General features: G+C 54.3%; 1 protein-coding gene across 4 annotated transcripts; it reads left to right on the forward strand.

The window, feature by feature from the left end:
• Positions 1 to 723: 723 nt before the first annotated feature.
• On the forward strand, positions 724 to 10105 carry LOC115641009 (zinc finger protein 436-like). Of its 4 annotated transcripts, none has more exons than XM_030544074.1 (7): positions 724 to 885; positions 1950 to 2000; positions 2559 to 3242; positions 6468 to 6594; positions 7204 to 7320; positions 8054 to 8200; positions 8774 to 10105. In XM_030544074.1, exons 2-7 carry the CDS (start codon positions 1977 to 1979, stop codon positions 9856 to 9858), a joined length of 2184 nt encoding a protein of 727 aa, XP_030399934.1. In that variant the 5' UTR covers positions 724 to 885; positions 1950 to 1976; the 3' UTR covers positions 9859 to 10105. The 4 variants fall into 4 exon arrangements, with proteins under 4 accessions (XP_030399934.1, XP_030399936.1, XP_030399937.1 ...); XM_030544076.1 differs by lacking the exon at positions 724 to 885 and adding an exon at positions 980 to 1100 and having other exon boundaries at positions 2556 to 3242; positions 8054 to 8167; XM_030544077.1 differs by lacking the exon at positions 724 to 885 and adding an exon at positions 980 to 1100 and having other exon boundaries at positions 2556 to 3242; positions 8054 to 8167; positions 8777 to 10105.
• The last annotated feature ends 1527 nt before the right edge of the window (positions 10106 to 11632 follow it).

Genomic DNA, 11632 nt, shown 5'->3' on the forward strand with positions numbered 1-11632 from the left:
CAAGGTAGTGAGGATGCACTCCGACGACTTAATGCGCTTAATGGGGACCTATGCAATCGACTGTATAAAATTGATTTCTAAAAATCGACTTCTATAACATCGACCTAATTTTGTAGTGTAGACATACCCTAAGAGCTTGTCTACATGAGTTATTCTGGAATAACTATTCCCAATTTAACTTCCTGTGTGGATGTTCTGATTCTGGAATAAGAGTGCTTCATTCCAAATTACTTTAATCCACTTAAATAGCTAAATCCACAAGTGTACAGCGGAAGTATTAATGAAGGTGGCTTTCCGGCCCCACAAATGGTTTACGGTAATTTGGAATAAAACACTTTTATTCTGGAATATGAACATTCACACGGAGAATTGATCTGGTCTAGCTATTGGACTTTAAATTCATACCCTGCTTTAATCCAAATTAATTTCCCTGTGTAGACAAGCTGTATTATGAATTGACTAAAGATGTGAAAGGCAATAAATTCACATAAAGTACTACATTAAACCCCTGTGTGGGCTACTCTCCCCCAGAAGTAAAGTGGCTGTAGTTCACTATTGCTTAATCTTGCAATACTGTTTTTCGTTTATTTTTCCATAGGATGTCCATCACCTCGTGGGATGTCCATCACCATAGTGTCTGGGTGCCTACTGGGGAAAATGGTGGCATTCATACTGGAGTTGATCTGGAGTAAATCCAGGCCTTCAGTGCAGGTTTGCTGGTGAATGTTTTCTGAGCACAGAGCGCTAGGAAAAGGTGTCAGACACGCTGGCTTGGGCTCTGATTCTGGTTCCTTTGCTTTGGAAGTTTCTTTCTCTTTTCAGGGAAGAGAAAAGGAGTCTCTGGCCGGATCCCTCCCACGGGAGGTTTCTGTCCGCACTGCTGGGGTGAGCAGGGGGGGAGGTTCCCTTCGCTTTTCCCCACCAGAGGGCTCTGGGTATTGCTCAGGGAGGGGAAGCTCCTAGGGCTCTGCTCTCGCTGCTCAGCAGACCGGGGGTTGAGCTTCCTGGGTCAGATGCAGCCGCTGCCAGCTCCATTGTGAGCGGAGCGACCTGCGTTAACCCCGCTCTGCCCGCACCAGCCCCTGAGCCGAAGCCTGCAGGTGAGCGGCGAGACCCGGGGAAGGGCTGGGGCCGGGCAGGAAAGTGACTCTGCACCAACGGCCCCTCCTCGCCCCAGCTCTGCTCCCGGGGGGGTGGGTCTGCGAGTCCCAGAGCTGCTGCCCGCCCAGACCCCGGGCCCGGCTCTACCCCCCTGAGCGCCTGCAGGAGCCGAGCCAGCTCCGGGGAGCGAACGGGTCGGGCCGGGCCAGGGACCGAGTCTCCCAGCCCGAGGGGAGGGGCGGGAGGGAGACAGGGGCAGAGTCTGGCAGGGGCAGCAGGAGCGATCAGTGGGGGGGAGGTCCCGGCTCCCAGCCCTGCCCAGCCCCACTCCCTGCAGCACCCCGGGGCACATTGACTTTCCTGGGGAGAAGGGGAGGAGCAGGGAGAGGAAAAGCCAGTTCCTGCCTCTGCCTGGTCCCCGCGCTGCTGGGGGGATGCGCCGCCCTGGGGACAGTGTCGGGGGATCCCCCGAGCGGCTCCTTTGGTTCTGCTCCTCTCTGGGGTTTGGTTCAGGCTGTGGGTAGAAATGCGCTGACTCCTGGAGGGAGAGACCCGGTCTGTGTTGTAATAAAATGGGGCACAGAGTCAGGGGGAGTCCGTTATTTTTTGTCTGGGTCCAAATTTCTTCCTCAAGGTCCAGACTCCAGAGAGAATCATATAAAAAATAGCAACAATAATAATCAATACATAAAAGAGATGTTGGGGTCCCCTTCAAAAGCATCTGGCAGGCCGGGTCTGGCCAGCCATCCATGTATTGACTGCCCCATGTCTAGGGCATCTGTCTGTAGGGAATAGGGGCGTGAAATGGTGCCAAGGCCCTTTTGAAACCTCCCTTCTCGCCCTGACAGGCTGCAGGATATCGTCCTGGTTGAGAAATGGCTGCTGTGGAACCAGCTCAGGTAGGGGGGGTTTCTGGAATGTATGGAGGGAGATGGGCAGAAAACACAGGGGGGGTGAAGATGGCGGTGAGCGGGCAGCAGAGGGTGACAGACCTGTGGCTGGGACTTGCGTGATCTGGAGCCTGGTTTATAGGAACAGGCCCACTGGGAAGAAAACTAGCAGGGGTGCCGTGGTATTCCCATCTTCCACCACCCCGCCCCCCGACCAAGAATAGGTGCTGACTTTTATTTTTCCCAGTGAGGGCTCCTCCCGGGCTCCGCCCCCACCCAAGAGCCCCCCACACACACACACTCTGCCCACTCCTCAAGGCCTGGGCCTGCTGCTCTCTGCCCTAGCGCAAGCCCCTCCCCCAGCCTCCAAAAAGCTAGTGGATGCTGAGCACCCACTATTTTTTTTCCATGGGTCAGCTATGCTTATGAGTCTTGCTATGAAGGCTACCACGCCCCCTGCTCCACCCTCCCAGACTGGATAAGGCGACAGCCCCATCAGCTCGGCTGCAGTGACAGACTCGGTGGGGAGCTGGTCCAAGTTTTTCAACTCCAGCGTTTTCCCAGCAGGACCAGGCGCAATGGGCAATCGCCATGGCTGGGATGTGGGGTGAACCCCGTGCCCTGGGGGAAGGACATTGTGGGATCCCAGTCCAGCATCCCAAGAAGGAGGAGAGCGAGGCTGAGGAGCAGAGCCCTGGCTGGCCCTTGTCCCCGCGGACGCCGTTCCAGTCCTGGCTGGGATGCTCGGAGAGGGAAGATTCTCCATTGAGGACCGCGCAAACACCTCCCTGGTCTCGAGAAGGGGCAGATACTGCTGGCCTTGAGCAAACGATGCCGTCCCATGACTTGCCTCACAGGGACGAGGTTCCTTCGTTCCCCTGGGAGGCATCTGAGACCTGCGGCTCCATGGGGACAGGCCCCACCAGGGGCCGTGCCAAGGGCAAGGCGGCCGTTTCAGAGCAGGCCAGCGAGGAAGCCCATCGGTTGCAGTTCCGCTCAGGCGCTGCCCAGCCCGGAGAAGCTCCCTGGGAGATGCTAGCCCGGCTCAGCCGGGCTGCTCGGCTCTGGCTACGGCCCGGGGAGCGCACCAAGGAGCAGATTGTGGACGTCGTCGTGCGGGAGCAGTTCCTGGGGGCGCTGCGGGCAGACGTGCGGGCCTCGGTGACGGCAAGGAAGCCCCGCAGCTGCGAGGAGGCGGCTGTGCTGGCTGAAGCCTGCCTGGGGCAAGGGGAGTCGACCCAGCCTGCTCAGGTAGCTGATACAGCGCGAGGTGGGGAAATTGTGAGGGAGTGGAGCCAGACGTGAGGCTGAGAAAGGATGATGGGAGAGACAGATCTGATGGGAAATCAAAGGATAAAATGTCATCCCCTCCTTCCCCCCCTCCCCCCGATATGATGTTGTGGGGCAGGGGTGCTGGAATAGGGGGGAACCGGTGAGCCATCGCCCATCCACTTTTTGCCATGGGCCCACCCCTGCCCTTCTTCTTCCCCCCGAGGCCCTGCTCCCCAGCCAGGCTGGCTGCTGGAGCCCAGGGCAGGTGGAGGGTCTGCAGCCCCTCACAACTGCCTGCACGGCTCTTACCATGGCCAGGCTGCGGCTCTAAGGCCCCAACTGGAACTGGGTTGGGGTAAGAGCCATGTGTGCAGCTGTGGGGAACTGTGGGCCCTGCACCTTCCCTGGGTGGGGACATGGGCCTGCTCTTGAGCTTCCCCACCCCGGGCAGGTGGAGGGTCTGCAGCTCCTCAGAGCTGCCAGGGCTCCCCGGCTGATCTCCAGCTGCTGGCCTGGCTGGGAGATGGGGCCTTAGGGGAAGAAGTGAGGCCATGCAGGGCCCCACCTCTCCCTCCTGGCCTCCTCTCCCAACGATCCCTGCTGAACAAGGTCCCACAGATGAGAGGAAGGGTCTTCGTATGGAAACATCCCATCTGAGACCTGGGCTGGGCCAGCAATATCCTAGCCCAGTAAGTCTCACTGTGTGCCCTGTGTGAGGGGTCGTGGCAAGTGCATGCACGTTGTCAGCAGCAGTGCTATAGTTATTATTCACTTTGTGAATTGCTGAAGTCCCTAGGGACTCCTGCCGTATTGCGCTGGATAGGGTGAAAACCTAGAACCAAGAGACAGCTCCTGCCGCAAAATACTCAAAGTCTTAAAATGAGGCAACAGTTGCATAGAACAGCGTAATGGGGAGATGATGGCGACGGTGGAGTTTCACAGGCAGTGCCTTCCTACAGTCAGGGGCAGTATGGAGCACAGAGTGAAGGTGCTTGCTGGAAAAACATTGGCATGAGCAGCACGCCAAAGATAGACTCCTGTATTTTAAGGCCAGAAGGAACCATTAGGATCATCCTCTAGTCTTATCCCCTGAATAACCCAGACTAGAGAATCCCACCCCAGGAGAGCTTCATAGAACCCAGCAGCTAGTGATTCAACTAGAGCTCATCTTTTACAAAGAGATGTCTGCTCTGGAACACAGGAGCGGCCTCTCTGGGTCAGACCAAAGGTCCATCTAGTCCAGTATCCTGTCTTCCGACAGTGGCCCATGCCAGGTTTAAAGGTTTCAAGTGATGGTTTATTGCCCTCACTTCAATTTGTCTCGTATTTCCAGTTTTGTTGTAGTGTGAAATGAGCAAATAACCTGGGGAAAGCTGGTGGAAGATTTTGTGTCAGGGCGTTGGGTCTTTTTCCAATGTGAAATGCCTTTTTTTGACAGACAGAAACATTTGTGAATATTGTTTTTCATTTTGGTCCTTTTTTTGTTTAAGAAAATTTTGGTTTAGTTTCACTGAGAAGCCTTCTCCCCCCACACACCTCGCCTTTTTATTACCTTGATCTTTTTTCCAGCGGAGGAAAGAGCTTTTAAAACTGACAGAAAAGTGGGGATTTTCCCACAGAAAGGAAACAGAACTTTTTTTTCAAAAAAACCCAACCCCCCAGAAAAAGGTTAAAAAGGAAAATGTCACAGAAAATGAAACATTTCCATTTCTTTTGATTTTTTTTTTCACCAAATAGACTTACCCTCTTCAAACCTTCTGTATAATAGTTACTGAACCAGTTGTCTTTAAAAGGAAACATGCTGGGTTTTCTAAATCTGTTTCCCTTTGGGCAAGTTCAGTTCTTCAGATCTAGATCTGAACTCCGCTGCTCGAGTCTCAAGCTACTGTAAAGCAGTGCTTCTCAACCAGAAGTACACGTACCCCTGAGGATACACAGAGGTCTTCTAGGGGGTACATCAACTCATCTAATATTTGCATAGTTTTACATCAGGCTACATAAAAAGCACTAGCAAAGTCAGTACAAACTAAGATTTGATATCAACAATGACCTGTGTGTACAGAGCATCATAAACTATACACTGAAATGTAAGTGGAATATAAATATTGTAATTGATTTATTTTATAATTAGATGGTAAAAATGAGAATGTCAGCAATTTATCCATAATAGTGGTTGTGACGCTTTTGTATTTTTGTGTCTGATTTTGTAAGCAAGTTGTTTTTAAGTGAGGTGAAACGTGGGAATACACAGGACAAATCAGACTCCTGAAAGGGGCACAGTCATCTGCAAAGGTTGAGAGTCATTGCTGTAAAGCAAAGAACGTGGCTGTTCATTGTTATATTTCAGGCAGAGCTTGGGGGGAGAGGGGATGGCAAGATTCTTAAAAATAAACTAGCAAAACATGCATAAAACAGCACGACAGGGTGACATGGTCCCCGAGGGAATGGAAGGAACCAAAGAGAGAAATTAACCTTGTGGACTGAGTCAGATGCTGAAGGTTCAGGTTTCATTTGGTTGGGTGAGAATAAAGAGCAGGAGGGCTCCATCTCGCACCGTTGGAGCCTGCATTGGAGGAATTCCAGCTAAGGAGCTTCCATAGATTTGCTGGGTTGGTCCCTGTGAACTCAGTGAGAACCACCTCAGTTTCACATACTAACGAGTGACCCTCATCCTGGGACACTGAAGGTGCATTAGGTAGCAGAAGCATAGACGCCAACTCTGTGGGTGCTCCAGCACTTAAGCACCCATGGAAAAAAATAGGGGGTTCTCAGCACCCACCAGCCACAGCTGTTGGGCAGGCCGGGGTTGGCTGCCGAGGATGGAGAGGAGCCAGCAGCAGCGGGCAGGGGGCTTTGGGGAAGGGGACTGAGAGGAGCGAGCAAAGGGCAGGTGGGGCAGTTGTGGGAGGGGGCAGGAAGAGGCAGAGTGAGGGGCCTTGGGCGGAGCACTCACTGGGAAAAATAAAATTCAGCGCCTATGAGCAGAGGAAACAGCCAGAGGCCCAAATGATGCGTGGGGAGATGTTAGACCTAGCAGTGAGTGCGCCATTGAGCAGCACTTGGGAGCAGTAGGGATGAGATTGCAACCTGCGGATTATGGGTATTATAAGCCTTACTGAAAGTACACGGGAAACTAGAACAGTCTGGGGCAGGTGAGATTGTGGCTGGGGAACAGGTCCTGAGTGGGGACTGTGGTTGTTTCAGGGGGCGGTGACCTTCGAGGAGGTGGCTGTGTATTTCACGGAGGAGGAGTGGGCTGTGCTGGACCCCGGTCAGAGACTCCTCTACAGGGACGTCATGCAGGAGAATTACGAGAGCGTGACCTCGCTGGGTAAGGGATTCCTTGTTCCCTTGGATATTAGACGTTTCTCTCCACAAATATCAGGTTCAGTGCTTAACCCTTCAGAGTAACACTTCACTATTTATTACTCTCACTCTTCGACTTACCTCCCCCATTGTTTGGGTGGAAAAGGACAGGTGGGAGAAAGTAGAACTCTGGCAGAAGATGGCAATTCCACACAATTTCTAAACTGAAGATTTTTTTTTTTATTTCTGTTCTTCCTCCCAAAAAAGACTTATCAATTCAAAATATTTTCTAAAAATGGAATTGAAAGCTAAACTGTTTTGCAAATGAAATAATTTTCAACCAAATCTCATTTTCTGAAAAGAAGTCTTTTGTGTTGAAAGTTTCATTCCCCGCTACAGCTCAGTATCTGGCCTAAGTGGTTTGATATTAGTGCTGTGCCTGGGTCACCTGCTGTGTGCAGATGGAACATCTTCTCATGTCCGGCTCTTCCGAAGGGTCTCCCATGTCCATCTTCTGATGCCACGTCCCCACAGCACAGGGGAGGGGCCAGGCTATGTCATGGAACTTTCTTTGTAACAAACATTCCACAAACCATTCATTCACCCGCATCCCACCATGTTCTTCCCCTCTCAGCAGGATTTCTCATTCCCAAACCTGACATGATCTCCCGGCTGGAGCAAGGGGAAGAGCCGTGGGTCTCAGATCCCCAGGGCTCTGAAGAAAGGGGGAGCCTGAGCAGTGCCTGCATAGGTGAGGAATTGATTAAACTAACACACCCCACCAGCCAATGAAAGGAACAGCTGGGAATCCTCCAAATGCCTCGTGTGCTCCCCCAGTTCTGCCTCATCCCACACAGGTCACGATTGTCCCCAGTACAAGTCAGACCCTCATGGCAGATGTCACTCCAGGCTTCCAACCCACCCTGACAGTAGCTCATACCCAACTGTCCTCCCTTGCCCTTGAGTGTTCAGATGGGTGTGAAGGCAGGATGGGACTCATTGTCTCTGTCCTCTGGGGAAGGGATTGTGCGGATTTGGTTCCTGATTTCACAAGCTCATTGATTGCTTCATTCCACAAAATGTGCTTTGCTGACCCATAACACCCTTGAACTGCTGCATTGGATGATATCCCCAATTCCTTCCCATCCCTTACTGCGCTGAATCCCACTGGTCCCAGTGATTATCGCCGGGCCCCTCTCCGTCAGTAAGAAGTCGATCCAAGGTGGACTTTCCACTTTCTAGGACATGAAGTTGGTTTCCATACACTACAGGAACCGCTTTGCTGATGAGTATCTGGCTCTCTGTGTTTCCAGCAGAGAGGTTTCCACCTGTAGCAGAATGTGTGGAGATTTTGAGCAGCTGGGGAGCTGGCCTTGGGATTTTACTGCTTTAAAATGAACTGGGATTAAAAATCACGGAACGCTGTTTGTAAGAAATATTCCACGAATTCCCCTCATTTCACTCACTCTCTTTCCCTTGCGCAGGATTTCCAGTTTCCAAGCCTTTTGTGATTTCCCCGTTGAAAGGGGAGGGTGAGCCATGGGTCCCCGATCTGCATGGCTCTGAGGAGAAGATGAGCCCACAGAGCACCTGTGCAGGTGAGGAACCTGCTCTACTGACACATACCATCAGTAAGGAAAGGAAACAGCTGGCCTGCTGAGCTCCCCTCAGCCGGGTTCCACCTCCTCCCTCCCAGAGCAGGGTTATCCTCAGCTGTCATGGCAACCATCAGCATGGCTTCCCACCCATTCCTGACTGACACCTGGCAGTAGCTTCCTTCGCCTGAGTGCCCATACATAGGCGCTGAACTCCATGGGTGCTAAGCACCCACTGGCAGGCCCTGCCAATCAGCTCCTCCCCTCAGCTGTTCAGGGCAGGCAGGAGGCATTGGGGGGGAGGAGCAAGGACGGGGCGGGCTCAGGGAAGGGGGCGAGGCCTGGCATGGTGCAACCTGCTACCCCGCCAATTAGAAAGTCAGCGCCTCTGTGCCCACCCCTTCCTGACAGCTGGCAGTAGCTTCCTTTGCCCTTAAGTCTTCAGATGGGGTGGAGGCAGAATTGGTCCCCTCCTCTCTGTCCTCTGGGGAAAAGTTTGGGCAGGATCTTAATTATTTTTTCCATCTCCCCAGCTGTTACTGTGGTTTGTTTTCCCCCTACACATTCCCTTCTCTGAGGTTTCCTGTCTGAATTCTTTCTCTGTCCCAGCAGGTGAGGGTCTAGCCTGTGAAAATGCTCAGGACCAGGGTCCCCAGCAAGTGGAGCCGCGCAGGACACCGTCCGCGAAATCCAAAGGGAACACTTCCTGGATGGCAACGCAGCGGGAGCCACACCTGACGTTATCAATGAAATGCGAAGGGGGTCATGAGCAGGAGGACGTATGTGCGAGCTGGCGTGGGTTGGAAGGGCAGGAGGGAGCCCAGCCCACTTCCCCCGGGGGAGGCAGCATGGGCCACAGATACGTCCAGGTCCTGCTGAGCCTCCAGCCGGAGCAGCAGCAGCAGCAGCCGTGCCCCGAGTGTGGGAAGATCTTCGTTGACAGCGTTCACCTCCTGCGCCACCAGCGGCTGCACGCCCTGGAGAAACCCTTCCCCTGCCCCGACTGCTGGCAGGGCTTTCTGCGGCGCTGCGACCTGTCTGTCCACCGGCGCTCCCACACCGGGGAGATCCCCTTCCCCTGCCCTGACTGCGGGGAGGGGTTCCTGCGCCGCTGCGACTTGGCCGCCCACCGCAAGAGCCACATGGGGGAGTGGCCCCACCAGTGCCCCAAGTGCGGGCGGCGCTTCCGCAAGCGCTCCGTCCTGGTCAACCACCAGCGCACCCACCTGCAAGACGATCGCTACAAGTGCCCTGACTGCGGCCAGGGCTTCAAGTGGCCCAGCCAGCTGGAAATGCACCAGTACAGCCACATGGAGGAGAAACGGCACACCTGCTTCAAGTGCGGGGAAAGCTTCAGCCAGCGCTCCCACCTCCTGGCCCACCAGGGCAGTCACCTCGGAGACGCCCCTTACCACTGCTCCGATTGTGGGAAGGGCTTTGCCCAGCACCCCGACCTCATCCTCCACCGGCGGAGTCACACCGGTGACCGGCCCTTCCACTGCCCACAGTGCGGCATCGGCTTTGGCCGCAGCTCAGACCTCAGGAACCACCAGAGCGTCCACGCGGGCCAGCAGCCCTACAAGTGCCCCCTGTGCGGGAAAGGCTTCCAGGAGAGGGCGCACCTGGCCGCCCATCAGAAAAGCCACGGCGGGGAGGATTTCTACCTCGGCCTTGCCGCAGTTTGGATGGGGTGAGCGCTGGCCGGCATCCGGCTCACCGGTCAGGAGCCAGCAGCAGCCAGTCCTGACCTGACAGTGATGCTCTGGCTCTGCCTGGCCTAGCAATTTCCAGGCAAAGCCTTAATTGGCACAGCCGCCCTCTGAGCTGCCACTGGGGAAGGGATTGTCAGCGAGCCGCCTTGCGCCCAGAAGGCCACTGCTGTTTGTATTAGAGTACCATCTACGCCCCACCGTGCATCAAATAAAATTCCTGCCAGAAAGTGTGTACCAGCAGTACCCATGCTACTAGATTGATCCAGGAAGCCCTTGTCTCTATGGTTTAACTTTGCCATGCTAACTGTTCAGCCTGTCAGCACTCATGGTGGGGGGCAGCCTCAGCTTGAGGGACTTGATTTATTTTTGAGAGTTTCAACTCCAAGGGCTTCCTCATTTTTGAGCCAGGTAAAAGTTTCACCAAGATGGTGTAATACCTGCAGGCTGTGGAGCAGGGACTTGAAATTTGGTGGGGGTGGGTCACCCTCATGTCTGGACCCGGCTTTTCCCACCCCTATAAAAAAAAAATCCACCCGAATCTGCCACCACTATAAGCTGTCAAACAGCTCGCACGTGCTCAGTAGAAGGGACTTGAAGAGTTTTGCAGCTAAATGCTGGTAAGATTCTGTCTGCACTGAGCATGTGCCAGCCTCACAGCTCTTACACGCCAACCAGATCTCCCCCCTAAGGGCACACGCTCAGAGCAGGATGGTCTGTGTCTGCTCCCTGCAGGAGGAGTGCCCAGCTAAGTTCCCTCTAAGCTGCATGGCCACACAGCAGCCTCTTAAGTGCCGCAGAATGGAGAGATGCTTCTCCCCTAGCCCGGGCCTGCCGCAGCCAGGGGAGAGGTGCCTCTCCCCCCACAGCCCATGTGCTGCTGCAGGGAGAGAGAGCTGGGGAGAGTCCTCTCTCCCTGCTGTAGCCCTGGGGCAGCCTGCACCTCAAACCCCTCATCTCCCCACACTCCAGCCCTGAGTCCCCTCCCACACTCTGAACCCCTTGGCCCCACCCCGCTGCACATAAATTCATTCCACGCATGTGTGGGAAAAATTAGAAGGAACACTGGTGCCCACTATTATATGGCACCCACAGACACTCACTTGCTCCCCACTCAGTCACGTGGCTCAGTTTATGCCCCCGACAGAGTCTTGAAAAGAGGAAGCTAAATATTCCCTTTGCTGCAGCCTTGTCTGCCCCCCATGGCCACTGCCCCGCTAGTGGTCACACCAGTGCCAGCACTTGCCCGTGCACCTTCTGAGTCTAAGGTGGGCGCAAGCAATGCTATGCTACGCCGAACCTCATCAGTGCTAGGAGTGTGCACCAGTGCAGCTACGCCCCATTGCAGACAAGGCCTCGGCCAGGCATGGAAACTTACTCTGCTTACCTGGCATTGAGACGGGCGGCCAGAGGAGCTATCGTGTTATGCACTCAGGAAGGCACCAGATGGGGAAAGCTGGGTTCTAGCCCTCTCAGTGCCCTTAAACCAGTCACGAAAGCAGCTCAGCCCAGATTACAGCAGGACAGAGCTGCAGTCCCTCCAAGGGGACGTAGCAGTGTTCAGCCCAAGCACTGTGAATATCCATTAGTGCTGTCATTAACCACATAAATGGATTAGCCGTCACACTCAGCGCACCTCTGCTGCCCTCACCTGCTGCAGTGGATGAGGGAAGCTCCTGTTTGGGGCAGCTTAGTTGCCTGCATAAGGCTGTATTGCAGGCAGGCAGCAGCAAAATACTCAACACCACAGGAGCTTTTT

This window comes from Gopherus evgoodei, unplaced genomic scaffold, assembly GCF_007399415.2.
Source record: "Gopherus evgoodei ecotype Sinaloan lineage unplaced genomic scaffold, rGopEvg1_v1.p scaffold_33_arrow_ctg1, whole genome shotgun sequence".
In the NCBI taxonomy this organism is placed as follows: domain Eukaryota; kingdom Metazoa; phylum Chordata; order Testudines; family Testudinidae; genus Gopherus; species Gopherus evgoodei.